This window comes from Astatotilapia calliptera, chromosome 22, assembly GCF_900246225.1.
Source record: "Astatotilapia calliptera chromosome 22, fAstCal1.2, whole genome shotgun sequence".
In the NCBI taxonomy this organism is placed as follows: Eukaryota; Metazoa; Chordata; class Actinopteri; order Cichliformes; family Cichlidae; genus Astatotilapia; species Astatotilapia calliptera.
Window position 1 is genome coordinate 19,764,607 of NC_039322.1, and position 15,296 is coordinate 19,779,902.

At 42.5% G+C, this 15,296-nt stretch overlaps 1 protein-coding gene and 1 long non-coding RNA gene across 3 annotated transcripts; one reads left to right on the plus strand and one right to left on the minus strand.

The window, feature by feature from the left end:
- Positions 1 to 552: 552 nt before the first annotated feature.
- On the minus strand, positions 553 to 1,646 carry LOC113014556 (uncharacterized). Of its 2 annotated transcripts, none has more exons than XR_003270978.1 (2): positions 1,496 to 1,646; positions 553 to 1,121 (listed from the first exon to the last, which is right to left on the minus strand). It is a non-coding gene; the product is annotated as an uncharacterized LOC113014556 (long non-coding RNA). The 2 variants fall into 2 exon arrangements; XR_003270977.1 differs by having other exon boundaries at positions 1,313 to 1,646.
- Positions 1,647 to 10,349: 8,703 nt separating this feature from the next.
- Positions 10,350 to 12,663, plus strand: dlx6a (distal-less homeobox 6a). Its single transcript, XM_026156168.1, has 3 exons — positions 10,350 to 10,675; positions 11,387 to 11,580; positions 11,825 to 12,663. The coding sequence occupies exons 1-3, from the start codon at positions 10,369 to 10,371 to the stop codon at positions 12,062 to 12,064; spliced, it is 741 nt and encodes a 246-aa protein (XP_026011953.1). The 5' UTR covers positions 10,350 to 10,368; the 3' UTR covers positions 12,065 to 12,663.
- Positions 12,664 to 15,296: the final 2,633 nt, after the last annotated feature.

Below are 15,296 nucleotides of genomic sequence, written 5' to 3' on the forward strand. Positions count from 1 at the left end.
TTTCAGTCTGTCAGCGCCGAGCCAGAAGTGGAAATCACTGACACAAATAGCTGTTGTGTGGCTGCCTTCGAAATGACCCCTCTCAGTCTCCACGGCCACCTTTCCGACTGTGCTAGTTATCATGTAGGCTAACACATCAGGAGCTTAGTTTTAGATGATGTGTTCTTTGGCTCGCATCCACTGCCATGCATAAACCCCCTTTCACCTCAACTGAGCCGCTTCTCTCTCCCTGCAATTGCACAGAAACGCTCAGGTCATTCAATTACCACATCTCTGACTCTGCAATCATATTCTCAGCTGCTTTTGCTGGTAAAACATTTTCCCCCCAAAAAGTAAAAAATCAGTCCGTATCAATCAGTCACCAAAAGAATATAGGGGTGACAATAGTCAAGATGCACCGTGCTGCTCAAAGTTTTGATTTCATTCTTTTCCAATATTAAGTCTCACTCCAGCTGAAAAGCGTTTTGCTCCCGTGCTTCCCCTTTAAGTTTTCTGCAGAAAATCCAGTGTATAGGCCGGTGAATGTTTAAAATAAACAGCAGAGACACTGAATATTGCATGGAGAATTTTATTCACTTTTGAACAGTGAGATACACCCCGAATGTCTCATTTGCACTTGACAGGTTTAATTACATTGCAATTATACAGGATTATTCATAAGTAACAATATAATTATTGAATTTCACACATTTAGCAACTTGGTTTAGCTACAGAATTTATGTAAATATGCAATGCATGATTCAAAAGCCCAAATTTTTACTCTGAAATATAAAATACAGGGTAGATTCTTATGTAATCTTTGAACTGACAACAGTTAGTGTGATAGATCTTAACTAAGAAAAGACTTTCATATTGCATACATACAGTGGGAAACATAAAAATCCGAACACCCTCACAGTGGAAAGGAAAGGAAAATCACTGACATTTATTATCATTCGTTTTCTGTCAGTTGATCTCTTTCCAATTAAATGTTTTTTTGGGGGGGGTTTTTGTATTATACACGCAGGATTCAAACAGAATGTCAGTTGTGCGCACGTCAGCACTGAAAGTGGCCGAGGCGAGATCTTCCGCTGATTTCTCCTAAGTGCATACATGCAGGCAGAAGAGATGCTGGCTGAGGGCTAAACAGGGAAAAGACAAAAATGACAGGGATTTCACCACCGAATCCTTTTAGCGGGCCACTGACACATGAATGGGGGCAAAAGAGAGAGAAAGGAGAGAAGAGGGAGTGAGGGAGGGAGAGAGAGGGAGGGTGGGGGGTGGGGGGGGAGAGTAGACAACCAATTTGTGAGTAATGCAACTAAAAACTGACAAGTGTAATTTCATCCATCTGGGCCGATGTGTAAAAAGCGCTGCTCTGAACATTCCCCATGATTCCCCCTGATTGATCTTCCCCCGGTCTGAAACACCTATTATTAGCCACGAGCCTAATAGCACCAGGATGGCTCAGCGCTCTCCCAGGGGCCAATTCTCCGGTCATCTGCCCCTCACTCACCACAGCTGTGGAAACCAACCAGGGAGAGGGTGGAGAGACAGGGGGAGGCGAGGAGGAGATGGAGCTGCCAAGAGGGGATGGAGGCGTACCTATTGGATGAAGGGTGTGGGAGGGAGGGAGGTGAGTGAAAGAAAAAAGGGGTGGGGGGTGCGGGGGGAGAGGTTGAAGGGGAAAGGGAGAGAGGGGTAGAGTGGGCATGAAGAGAGAAATGGAGAGGAGAGAAGGGGGCAGAATGGAGAAGAGATGGAGACAGTGGCTGGACATGGATTGGGGGGTGGTGATGGTGGTGTGGGGGTTGGAGAACATAAGAGGAACTGAGAGGGGGTGGGGGACACAAAGAGAGACAAAGTTATTCACAGGTATTTATCTTCCTTAAAAAAAAAATCAATCAATCTCACTTTTGCCAAAAGTTGAAATGAAAAACATGCCACCGTATATTTATGCCCGTTTTAATTTTTCAGTCTGACCCATAATCATCTTTCAACTTCCAGGTGAGGAAGCTGCACTTACGCACTGAAAAGGTTAAGCACAAAGAACGATTGTCTGTTTTAAATTGAATGAAAACTCCAGCCAATCAGGTCGTTTTAGCGTTGATTGTAAAGTCTCAGTGCTTAAGGAAAGCACTGAGATCTGTATTATCCTTAAGCAATAACACTTCATTATTTGTCACTCTTTATATATTATTTTTGATTTTAAGCATTTCAATAAATCTTCTATAACCAGAAAACCCATAAGTTTGAGCTTTTGTTGTTCATTAGCAACACTTAATCGTATTTATATCTACTTAAAATTGTATTACAGTCTTTTACAAACATACTGCAAATCAGTGGCTCATATGGTAACCTTAGAGCTGACACTTAAATCATAAAATGTGATACATTTTTTAATAACCCCCCTGACAGTGTCAGATATGTTTGCAAGCAGTGAAGATAAAAGTCAATGTTCAAGGTCCCAATGCCAGAGCTGCCATCCGGATGCCCCAAGGTTAGATGTCAACAATAAGAAAGTTTGCACGAAACACAAAGCTGAATGAGAAATGTTGATTGCTGTCTGCCCGTTTTTTTGGGTAATCTTTTTTTTTTGTTTGCGATGGGTTGAGGTCAGAAGTCATCTGTTAATCGCCCCTTCAGTCTCTTTGATTGAGTGAGCCCTCAGGTGAGGCGTAATGCATTTTCAAGGGCAATGATGACAATAATTGGCTACCTTCACTTCACCAAAATGGACAAAGTCCTAAAAATGTCTCCACTCAAATCTGACAGTTCATTGCAAATGAAAATAAAGCCTGCGAAGGTTTACCAGGCGATGAATTAATAGCTGTGATATTATGAGGCTGGCTATAACCATGATCTCCTGGCCAGATTATTAAGTTGATCTGTGGTCTGTGGTTTTTGTTAACTCAGAGGACACTGGACACTGCTCACTAGTATTTCACAGCAGTGTAAATGCATGGCGTTGTTGGGGTGGGCTTTGCATCCATGTGCCTGCTCCATATTTTAAGGAGTTTGTGTGTTTCATTATTTTTGTTTGTTTTTTTTGTGTGTGTTAGATATAATTACATATTAAATAATTGGCTTCAGAGTAATTTAGAGAAGCTTGAGATTAATGCAATGGCTGTATCGCTGAGTGTAGCAATAATAACAAACCCAGGAGGGCCAAGATATACACAAAGGGTCTGATAATGATTATAGGGATGTTTGATTTATATATATATGTATATAAAATATGTAACATTTTATCTAAATAAAAGCAAAATCTTTATAAAGGTTTTAGCTTTAAAACTATATTTCAGGAATAATTTCTGCAAATGAAAAAAAAGCAGATTTTTTACAGATTTTTTAAAAGATTTTACACTTTTATCCACATTCACCTCATCCGAGGAAGCCTGTGTGTTTCTTGCAGGAACACGACCATATTTCTTAATAATAATAACAATAAAGCTACACTTAATCCACTGAGTTACACAAACTCTCTGTGAGCACAAAACCTTAAAAAAAACCCCAAGGCCTACGAGAGCAGCAGGTTTCAGGTAGGAGTGTCCAAAGGTTCAGCAAAGGTGCGCACCACCTATCACCTGACAGGCTCCTGCTAAGAAGCAGCAGAGAATGAGACGGGCTCTGCCAGCGCACTAGATTTCACCAGGTGTGACTCCCTTTCTCCTCACTTTCCTTCCACTTCAGCTCACACTGTGCTCTTAAATTTCACGCTCTTTTATTTTGCAGTCGGTGTCGGCTATTGTGAGCAGCACCTCCTTCAGCGGGGCATTCATCTCTATACGTGAGCCAGGACTTTCCTGTTTGAGGGCACGCTATTTGGTTATTAGTTTGCACCGTGTGCATTGGGGATATGTGTTGTGGGTGTTTTCTAAGGAGCAGTTTTATCTGCATGTATAGCCCCAACAACAGGATTAAAAAAAAAATGAGGCTCATTTTCTTATTTCTTACAAAGTTGAATCCTGTAAAAGACTAAATATATGTGCATATGTGCATATTTGTAGTCTAATATAACAAAAACATATTTTAAATATTCCTTTTGTTAGATTCATCTTATTTCCCAAGCAGATGAAGCTTATCTTATATGTTAGTGGGATTTTAAATGCTTAAAATCCCTTCATTTGGCCTGCCTGTGCTCTAAATCTGAGCATTATTGGACACATGTGTGTTGTGATCCACAGTTTAGACACACAGATTTAAATTTCTTTCTCCATTCTGTGGCTAAAACATCCTTTTCATCCCTCACATCTGTAAATGAGATTAGGTTCCCTAAGTGGCCACACTTTATTAAGAAGCCAACCATTTTAATGATTATTTCCCAAACAACAATACTGCTGTGTGCTACAGCCTTTTTTATTTTAATTTTTATTTTATCGTACTAGAGAACTCCTGCGAGGACGGACCAAGTTGTGATGGGATGTTTAGTGTCCACGAACAATTTATGATACCCCTTCCTAAAGGTTCACCATAATCCGTGTGACATTTCTCCATCCATCAGACTGCATGCCACATATGACGCGCACCGGTGGCGCGCTCAGACTCTGTGGAGGTTGCAAAAACCACCTGCCTCCTCAGACACAGACACTAAACCCTCCTCCTGCACCGCTGGCCCCTCAAACACTGACACGTAAAGCATACATTTAATTATATCACCTCAACGAAAATGATTTAATTAAGTTTGTAGCACGTTATTTAGATTCATATTATTTTTTAGATCAGGCGCAGTAGAATACCTACTATATGAACTGCAGAAGTGATTAACGTGATAATAATGACGAGGACCGTGACGATAATAGTAGCAGCAGCATAAATGTTATTATTAATAATAATAAGATAAGATAAGATATATTTTCCATACATGCTGTATATAAATATATAGCTACCAATTTAAGGAACGTGTATATAATTATATTTCGCTCTTTAATCTGCATCTTTTTTTCTGTAAAGTTTGCTCTTCATTTGTGCCTAATGGCCAAACATTTCAGGAGTTTGCTTAATGCTCCTCGTTGTCAAGTTTTCTTTACTAATTTCTGTCTTTCATTCTTTTTTCCCCCTTTCTCCTCTCTGTCACGACAGATGAAAAGGCGCTCTGATTATTCCAGAAGGTTGGGAAATAAATGATTGTCTTTGAAGTAGGCCCGGGCCTTGGACTACATTAGAAGCCAAGCATGTGATTTGCAACTGTTGAAGTAAAACCTTCACTCTGCTACAGAAAAAAAAAAAAGGAAAAATGAGGAGGGTGGCTTCTCGGCAAAAGAAAATGGTATCTTTGTTTGCTCCCCTTTGTTTATCAGGGGATTCTTTCTCATTTCCCCCCCTTTTTTTCATTTTTACTAATTCATTTCAATGGCTTTCAAACTGGAAAATGGAAATGTTGCTCCTGCCCTCTATTTCGGCGGCAGCGTCCTGGCAACAGAGCAATTTTCTATCATCAGGGATAAACGGCATCGAACAGTACATTCTGATAAAAAAAAAGGAAAGAAAGAAAAAAAGCCCATGATTGCTGGCCTTCCTGTCTGTCATCTACCGACCAAATCCTCTCCTTCAAGACCGACCACTGTGCTGTCAGACCTAATAATGTCGCGTATTAAGTCGAGAGAGGGGGGAAAGGGGGGACTACATGCACCCCCGGTTCTCACTAGTCTTATTTGTCACCAACATTAAATTCAGATCAACTTTTTGTATGTAGCTCCTTTGTTATTTACTCCTTTGTACAGGAACAGTGAGTTAGGCGTGTGCTCGCCGAGTTATAGCGTAACAGCCTAAAATAAAACAAACTGCTATATTGTTAATTCTTCGCAACAAATGCCCTAAGCAGCCTTCTGCAGTCTTCCTTATTATTATTATTATTATCATTATTATTATTATTATTTTACTTTCATCGCGTTATCAAATTCAGTGGCTTTGAGGCCGTTTTCATTAATCCAGTTACGCTTCACCAGCTCGTTTGCCTTCGTATTTTGCCACCATTTCAGAAGCAAACGAGCAAATATAAACACCATATGACTGGTGCAGGAAACTAAGCAATGCAATCACTCAGGTGGACCTAAACATTCAATATAGGAAGGCGACAAAAGAAACAAGCGGTCTTAATTAGAACATGGGCCCTAAGTGGGTCCAGTGCAGCTTCAGTCGTGCCAAATTAAATCCATTAGTCTACGAGAGGCTGTGAAGACTCAGTGATGCAAGCCTGTGCTTATTTGTGGTCATTTAGCTCAACTACGATGGGTCCATCTGAAGGCCGTTGCCTGCACCTGGGGGCCATCCATGCATGTGCCAATTTTGCTATTTAACCGAGAGATAATGCAATCCTAATTTATGATGCAAAAGTTATGGTAAACAGTCGTCTGCCTGGCAGCGCTTGGTTATCTTTATAGCAAAACCACACTCATTTTTCTCGGTGTAGTTGCACGTTTTTACAAATCACATCAAAGCCTGGCGTAAGCGAGTTTGCATTAGTGCGCTGTGCGCAATTTGCGTGCGTAAAAGCGTCGAGCCGCCATTTGGACACGGATGAACTGTACTGATCGGTGATCGTTTTCGGGCGGTGTGTGTGTGTGTGTGTGTGTGTGTGTGTGTGTGTGTGTGTGTGTGTGTGTGTGTGTGTGTGTGTGTGTGTGTGTGTGTGTGTGAGAGAGAGAGAGAGAGAGGGCGGTTTGCTCCAGTGAATCCAGTTACAATGAACCACGTTATGCTGACAGCTGTGTGTGGCATGCATCTGCGCTTCTCTTTTGCCACTTCCCGCCCTTCGCACGGCAGAGATGGAGAGCAGTCGACGCCTGGCTGTCTGTGAAGCGCCAGTGGCTTTGCGCTGTGGAGAAGGGAGACATGTTGTTTAAGTGCCTCCCGGTGTCTTTCTGCAGTGACTTGCCTCAGCGTCCTCAACCGCTCCTAGTCCCTGGGAAGCCAAAGAAGTGGCTTTCCATGGGAGCCAGTCAATAGCTGTTAGTGGGACCGACCGCAAACACCCAGCCTCTCATTTACAGTTATGACCTATGTTCTGTTGGAACTCTGTGTTAACGCTCAGATACGATTAACACGTGTGGCCAGATAGACTGAAAAAGACACGCGGTGCTAAAACAGGCAGTGACACGCATTCAGAAAGAGGTGGGGAGATCACATTTACGCATGTATAGATCACCTTATCCACAAGCGTGCTGATATTACCAATTTAGGTTATGTCCTATCGGCTGTGTTAACCACAACATGCCGTTAAGTTCCACCTGTAAATGCAGGCGTGCAAATCTTCTCAGTTTCCATGTACTGCCGTCACAGACAGTGGATGTTAGGGGAAATCCCAGGCCTGATACAGACCCGGCGTTTGGATATTGGAGTGATTTTAAAGAGTCATTCATCAGCGTTTATAAGACAGCAGGAAATAAAGACCACTTCTGTTAAACCAGCACGGCCATTGATTGTGCTGAAGGTCAATCATCTACTTAGGGACAAAGTGATTTCTAGATTTGCAGCTGAACGCTGCTCATTTTGTGATTGACATTTTGTCGAGCTGAAATATAAAATAATTTTTCTCCAGAATAAGGCCATGAACTTGTATAATCCAAGATTAACCGGAGACATGATACAGCAGGTGAAGAATGACTCAAGGGTGTCATTTTTAAAATATATAATTTTTATAGGATAATTGTTTTTGCTTCTGTTCTTTTTAGTAATAAAGTACAATTAAAGTTTTTTTAAACAGTCCACTGATTACATGTTATATGGGTCGCTGTTTGCAATCAGACACGGCTGTCAGCACGCGTGCAAAAAGCCCAGATCTTAAACATTTCAAAAACACCAAGGTCGAGTATGTCATGTTCTCTCCATTCAAGCAAATCCGTCCTTTCACCACTTCACTTAATCTCGGTGTGCACAGAAACACGCCTGCAGGGACGTCGAGACTTTGACATTACCCGCACAGTCATCTTAATCTTAATAATTCCGACGGTGGCGCGCTTGTGATGCTGCAAAAAAACAAAACAAAACAACAACAACAAAACCTGGGGAATGAAGATGTCTCATATAACGAAGGCTGGGGTTTTAAGTCCGCGGGGAAGCGGCTAACATCACTGCAAAGCATGTTCGTGTTTGTAGTAGGACTCAAAGGCGATTAGAAAAGCTATCGGATCTGGTTTCTCCTCTGCGTGTCCAAGTGGAACACGGGCAGGGGAATTGGCCACTATGCTAGATCACTGAGGGGTGACCAAGGTGGGCTGACTCATTCCAGGTCTGCGAGGCCACACTCTTTGCTTAAAATAGCGAATTACAAGAGGCAATAAAATCATTCGTCAATGTCAGCAAAAGAAGCTCTTACCTGCAGCCCTCCCGACGACAAAAGAGCAACTCTGATTAATCTGAATCAGACTCGCTTAATCTAAAGGACTCTGCAGGAATAAAACAAATCCATGTGGATGCCTTCGGCTGCAACACATCCCTGCCTCTGTGCTCCCCTCCTTGCTCCGCTGCTGTAAAATGATTATCCGGCTGGGTTGTGCACTTTTAAATCCCACAAAGTAAATAACAACCGTAGCTGACGATAATAGCAAGGTACCAAGTTCTTGTTACAGAAAAGGAGAAAATTGAAACTAAACGCTGCATTTAGACAACCATTTTTGATAAGAGGATAATTGAGGCCACACTGGCGTATAATTAGGGGATAATTTATGCTATATCCACTTTTATTCCACCCTCCCAAAATAAATCCAGTCCATAATCATTACAGGCGAATTGTTCTTAATTTTATAGCTGCAATTTGAGTAAAGTGTGGCCGCTAATCAAATAGGTTTTCGTAGTAACTTGATTGCAACCATAATTATTTTGCGTCGCCTTTTTTTTTTGTTAAATCGCTAAATGCCACATTGCGTGGAAAAAAATGCTGAAAGTGGTGCAAAACATGATTTGAATACCTATTGCATTATTATAAGCGGAAATAGCATTTTATTCTTATTTGCTACTCGAACATGGCAGCCCTTGGAGACAAACTGTATAATTTACATATATTGAGGACCCTATCAGGCCTCATATTGCAACAGGGATAAAAGACACTGTCAGTTTATCCGGGTATCCACCCTTCTATCTGCAAAATAACCTATTGTACCTCAGGCATATTGTTATTTGATGTGTCACATGTACGGTATTTTGAATTGTCTGAGGATCCTTAATCATATGGTCAGTAGCCCCGGGAAAAAATGAACAGTTATAATATATGTTACTTTCAGAGCAGAAGAGGGTGGGGTTTGAAGAGGGGGACAGCTCATTAGGCAAACATCAAAGCAAATACTACACTGCAAAAAACAACAAAAAAAGTGTTTTTCTTATCAAATAGGCTGTCAAGATAAAAAATAAAAATGAAAAAGTTAAATGAAATTAAGAATAACAATTCAAGTCTAAGATAAACTTTCGCTCACTTCCAGATCTACTCCACCTGTTCCAGGTGTTTCCTTGGCATTAAACGCGTCACTCTCCCGCTATAGGCATTAATATTTTAAGTGTCACAAAATGTAAAAACCTTAAAAGAGCCACATAGTGCAGCTGGGATTATTCTTTACTCTTTTATAAATTTGACTGAAAAATCCTTTTTCAAATAAAATTATTGCTGGTTTGAGGAGATTGGTGTTAATAGTATTATTTTTTTTTAATGTAGGGTAAAATAATTCAGTTTCGGTTTGAAATCGATTCAGCTATTCCCGAACACGTGTTTGTGTGATGCTTTCCTATATGCAATTACTTCCTCAGCAAATGAGGACCTAAAGCCAGAAAAGTAAATAGGGGAAACGTAAAGACTGCCCGCTTCAGATTAAATCAAAGTGCACGCTATATGTTGCGCGTCGCGCGTAATTTGGAGTTTGGGTTAAAAAACAAAATCGACTCGGCAGTTTCCAAAAGAGCGGAGGTTTTTTTTTTCTCTCTCCCTTTTTTTTAAACGTGTGGGGCTTGTCTGTAGGAATTAGGCGTCTTTCCCACCACATATTATTTCCCCCATAGTTGTGGTGGGAGCTGGTAAGGTGGGTTAACTCCAGCTCAAGTCTCCGTGAAGCGCAGAGCAGTGATGACGTTGGGTTGGATGACCAATCGGGAGGCGCTGCCCTTTGGAGACAAACCATTTTACTTGTAGTGTCTGCATCAAGTCTGGAAGCAAGGGCTCAATTTTAACAGAATCCACCTTAAAATCTCTCCCTTAACTTATGCCTACCTTCCACCACTTTGAGTGAGAATATCACAGGACAAGGGGGGGAAATAAAGACGCCTCTGGAAAAATCGGGTGTTAATAGGACAATATCTGCTCGCGGTGGAGAGAGGGGAGAGAGACAACAGCACAGCGAGAGAGAAAAAACCGATTTGGTCTTGAGAGAGAGGGGGGTGAGTGCTCTCAAGGCAGAAAATTCGATGATGACCATGACTACGATGGCTGACGGTCTGGAGGCTCAGGACTCGTCCAAGTCTGCTTTCATGGAGTTTGGACAGCAGTCGCACTCACAGCAGAGCTCCCCATCGATGGGCAGCGGCCACTACCCGCTGCACTGTCTCCACTCCGGCTCACACTCTCACCACCAGCACGACAACACCCCGTACCCCGGGAGCAACACCTACAACAGGTCGTTACCTTACCCTTACGTGAGCCATCCACACCACAGCCCGTACCTGCCGTCCTATCACAACAACATGGGAGGACAGACAAGGTTAGACGGCACAGGTAAGAGACCCGCGTTTTTCGCCAGCCAAATGGAAAATGCACCACAGCGTGCTCGACAGTGCCATTAGAGCATACCTCCTTCTTCTTCGTTTTCTTTTCTTTTCTTTTTTTTAGTGCGGGTGGTCCACAGTGGGGATCGAACATTTCTCCATGCCAGCCTCGTGGTGTCATGCCCAAATCACCGCACGGCCGCTCCAAATTCGGGAATTATCTTTCGAGCGTAGGCGGGCGATCGCGAAAATTGTGCGTAAATGGCACCGGATAATTCAAGATCCAGCCTTCTTTTTCTTCCTCCGCCGTCCCCTCCTAGCACTCCCTTCGGTTCCCCCACAAAATCTGCTTCAAATGCCCGGGGTGTGATCATGTCGACCGTGCAATCCTCACCAACTACTCGTGGAAATTAGGCCCGCACGCCTTGAATGTTGTAATTAGCATTTAATTGACATGTCATTACCAGCAATATCCTAAATATGACAGCGTATGAGGATTGCGGGCTGCCTCGGCGCTTAAAGCCAACGAGGGAGAGAGAGATGTCAGCGTTTATCAGCCAGAATTTTCATTGTTTTTTTCTCACATTGTTTGTCCCCCCTCGATTTACTCTTTACCGCAACTATATATTTTTTTCAGCGTGCTTCCTGCACACAAATGAACGCGTACAGCGTGCCTGTGGGCTTGAACAATAATAATAACGTTTGCTTGTTTTTGTTGCAGAGCAGCAGAAGACGACAGTGATCGAAAACGGGGAGATTCGTTTTAACGGCAAAGGCAAGAAGATTCGCAAACCTCGGACAATTTATTCCAGTTTGCAGCTTCAAGCACTGAACCACCGTTTCCAGCAAACACAGTACCTCGCTTTACCGGAGCGCGCCGAGCTGGCCGCCTCTCTAGGACTGACGCAAACACAGGTATGAGGAGAAACGCGCACTGCTTTACATTTTAACACTGCCTCCAGAAACAAAATGTACTGTATCAGTTTGGTAATTTTAATAAACGTTGTATTTTGATTTCTCACTTTATTAATCTTGTGTGCTTCTATATTTTGTATATTAATTATATTAAAAGACGAAATGTTGCGTAAATACAACTGACCTCCATGTGGGATCTTTATCCTTAACTAACGGCGCGCGCCCCTCTCGTCCTCTCCCGCAGGTAAAAATTTGGTTTCAGAATAAAAGGTCAAAGTTCAAGAAGCTGCTGAAGCAAGGCGGTAACCCGCACGAGAGCGAGCCCATCCCGGGCTCCATGTCCCTGTCCCCGCGCTCTCCGAGCATCCCCCCAATCTGGGACGTGTCGGCCTCATCCAAAGGAGTAAACATGCCGGCCAACAGCTACATGCCCGGCTACTCTCACTGGTATTCCTCCCCACATCAAGACTCAATGCAGAGATAGACTGACGACGAAAGCAAGGTCAGGGAGCCTGTCTTGGAGAGGCCTCCGGATCTCGGCAATGCAGTTTCCAACGTAGCCTACAATTTGTGTCAGCTCAGAAACTGGATGCTGGAGAGGAGCAGGCAACAACAACAACAACAACAACAACGAAAAAAAGCCCCCTCTCTCTTCCACTCCTTTGCTGAAGGATGAGACACAGCCAAGCCTCGGTGTGTGATGATGATGACACAAACAAGGGAACTAACCATTTTTAGCGTACATGGCTGTTCAGTGGGCTCGCATTTGTTATGCTTTCATTCTTGTCACCATCTGAACCGTCAATATACCAAATATTATCAGTGACATTTTAGCCACTTTGGACAAAGACTGCTCACACTCTCTATGCGCTGCTGTGGCGCCCAGAAACCTTTTTTTTTCTTTTGCCATGGTGGACTGCTTTTTTTTTCAAAATTTTCTTCCTTCAATTTTTTTCCCTCCCTGATTGTTTCTCCAACATGCAAAACCAAGCAAATTGTCTGTCTGTAAATATAATCTGCGATTTTAGTTGTACATACACTTTTTATGTTTTGTCAGATTGAGTAAACGGTGACTCAAAAACAGACTCCTGCTGTTCCATGATTTCAAAAAAAAAAGAAGAAGAAGAAATGGGTGGGGGTGGGGGGAAGAAGAAAAAGATATTCATTTTAATCTAGGCCTTTTTGTGCGTCATATTGGGCCAACATCACGTCCAAAAAAGGGCCTATTTCCCGTCTCCCTGGTGTGTGCAAGCTCAGAGCAGACAACACGAGCATAAGTTAATGACACGGTGCTCACTGAAAAGCCCATTTCACTAGAGTAAACATTTTAAATAAATCCAATGAATGAAAAACTCCACAGTATATAGATTTATCAAACGCACTCAGCACCAGAGGAAATTAACTTACCCTCAACCCGCCGCTGCCTACATTCACCTCGAAAGACATTTGCTCCAGGTCCAGCTTATCTTGTCATTTTCACCCTCAATTATTAGAAGTATTGACAAAATGTTTTCTCCCTTCTCTCCGTCCTAATGCAGGCCGTTAAATGCCAAGCTCCGCGGGATCGATGCTGAACAAAGCAGCCAGCTGCAGCGGCGTTCAATATGAAGGAGATATTTGGGACAATTTGTGGGTTTTTATCCAAGTGAGGCTTTTTTTCTCTCTCCCCCATTCTCATAAATGCAGACATAATTAGGGTAATTTTTGATGTAGCCCGCTGATTACAGCGTTTTTACCGTCAAAGATAATTACCTGTAATTTTCTACCACTTTTAATACTAAAAGGCATCTTTATTTGGATTTGAGGTAGCACAGATGGAACAAAAGGGAAAATTATTCGGTTATTCATATACAAATTGCTGAGAAGAGTGAGCGCTCGGGATATTATCTGAAATTACAACGCTGAAAAGCTTCATGCAGCTGTCAAGTCGCGGATGTCCCACTGGCGCACATTCAGCATACCTGGGCCCCCAGGCTGGGGCCTATCTGCTCCTGGGCCATGATCGGGCTGCAGGGAGCCGAAAGCAGCAGTCGAGTAAACATCAACAGAGCTCATAAATACGCAGTCGCGCATATTCAGCACCAGAAAATGACGATTTTTAATGGCTTTGATGAGTTTCAGATAGATAGATAGATAGATAGATAGATAGATAGATAGATAGATAGATAGATAGATAGATAGATAGATAGATAGATAGATAGATAGATAGATAGAGCTACAGTAGATGGGGGTGGGGAGTGAGAGATGTGTCACTTGCTCTGCGATGCTCACACTTCTCACATAAAAGCTGCAAGCACTGGACAACATTTCATACAAATTTTCATACAAATTGTACCACATTAAATCTCGAAAAGGCTTCCACAATCCAAACAGCCTCTCTTTAAAAGAATATATATATTTATATATATAATATATATATAACGTAAATCAGATTTTAGATTTCTTTGTCTAAATCTATATAATAAAGTAAAGTGAAGGGTGAAGGGTGTCGTCGCACCTTATCTAAGAATGGAAGCTGTGACAGAAAATATAAGACTCATCCTTACCTTCCTCCGCTTCTCTAACATAGACTAAACCCCCCAAAAAAGCGCTGCACGGTTTTTACTGCTGGTGGTTGAATAAGCAAATCCAGGTGGAAAAGTGTTTGCACACCCCGGTAAGCTCTTATATATTGCCTGCAAAATTAGCTGTTATTACTGTCACTGTTTAGTGATGGCGAGCTTGAAAAAAAAAAGCCCTCTGCAATCAAGAACCAAGCGCATCTTTGCAAATTATAGGTAATTGTCAATGTCCAGATTATGATAATGGAGGCCCTAATCCTGGAGAATAATTATTGTGGAGTGTTACAGTTGAAGCTGTCCAGTAAAGCTAACTGTCATTATTTAGACTCGATTTGCAAAACGGGGGGAAAACTAGCTGAGTGGAAAATGTTCGGTTGGGAAATAAACGGAGGCTCTCGATATAATGGCACCACAAGTGTGTGTGTGTGTGTGTGTGTGTGTGTGTGTGTGTGTGTGTGAGAGAGAGAGAGAGAGAGAGAGAGAGAGAGAGAGAGAGAGAGAGAGAGAGGTGTGTGTCTTTGTGTGTGTGTGTCTGTGTGTGTATGTGTGTGTTTGTATGTGTAGGAGACATATAAACCCGTGTGTGCCCGTCTGTTCGCGCGCCAAAGTGTTCTTGATCACGTGCACGTGCCCTGTTAAATTTTTACATTTCTGGAGTGACACACTAGCATCGCAGTGACCGCTCTGCAGTTTCGTTCACAGCAGAAATCGTGCTTAAAGCAGCAGAGCTGCCAGTGCTTTAGGGACAGCGTTTCCTATAGCTGTGTGTGTGTGTGTGTGTGTGTGTGTGTGTGTGTGTGTGTGTGTGTGTGTGTGTGTGTGTGTGTGTGTGTGTGTGTGTGTGTGTGTGTGTGTGAAGTCTATTCAGTGGGCTGCAATCAGGAAGAGGGTTCTGTGTCAGGTGGAAATGGTAACTTGCATGGGTCAGTGTGTGGGTCAGATGCAGCATTGTTTAGTGTATGTTGTGTGAGAGAGAGAGAGAGATAAAGTGAGAGAGAGAGAGAGAGAGAGAGAAGGGGAGGCATTTTGTGTGCAACATTTGTAAAAACTCACTTATGTGATCTTGGCGCATATGGTCGGGCAGATTCAGTTAGATCAATTCTCTTAAGTTTGTCACAGTGGCACGGTTTGTTTAATGGATTTTTTTTAACCCCC

Coding starts and splice junctions, on each gene's coding strand:
- dlx6a (XM_026156168.1), top strand. CDS start 10,369: ATGATGACCATGACTACGATGGCTGACGGTCTGGAGGCTCAGGACTCG. Junction 10,676..11,386: donor GACAAGGTTAGACGGCACAG/GTAAGAGACCCG, acceptor TTTTTGTTGCAG/AGCAGCAGAAGACGACAGTG. Junction 11,581..11,824: donor TAGGACTGACGCAAACACAG/GTATGAGGAGAA, acceptor CCTCTCCCGCAG/GTAAAAATTTGGTTTCAGAA.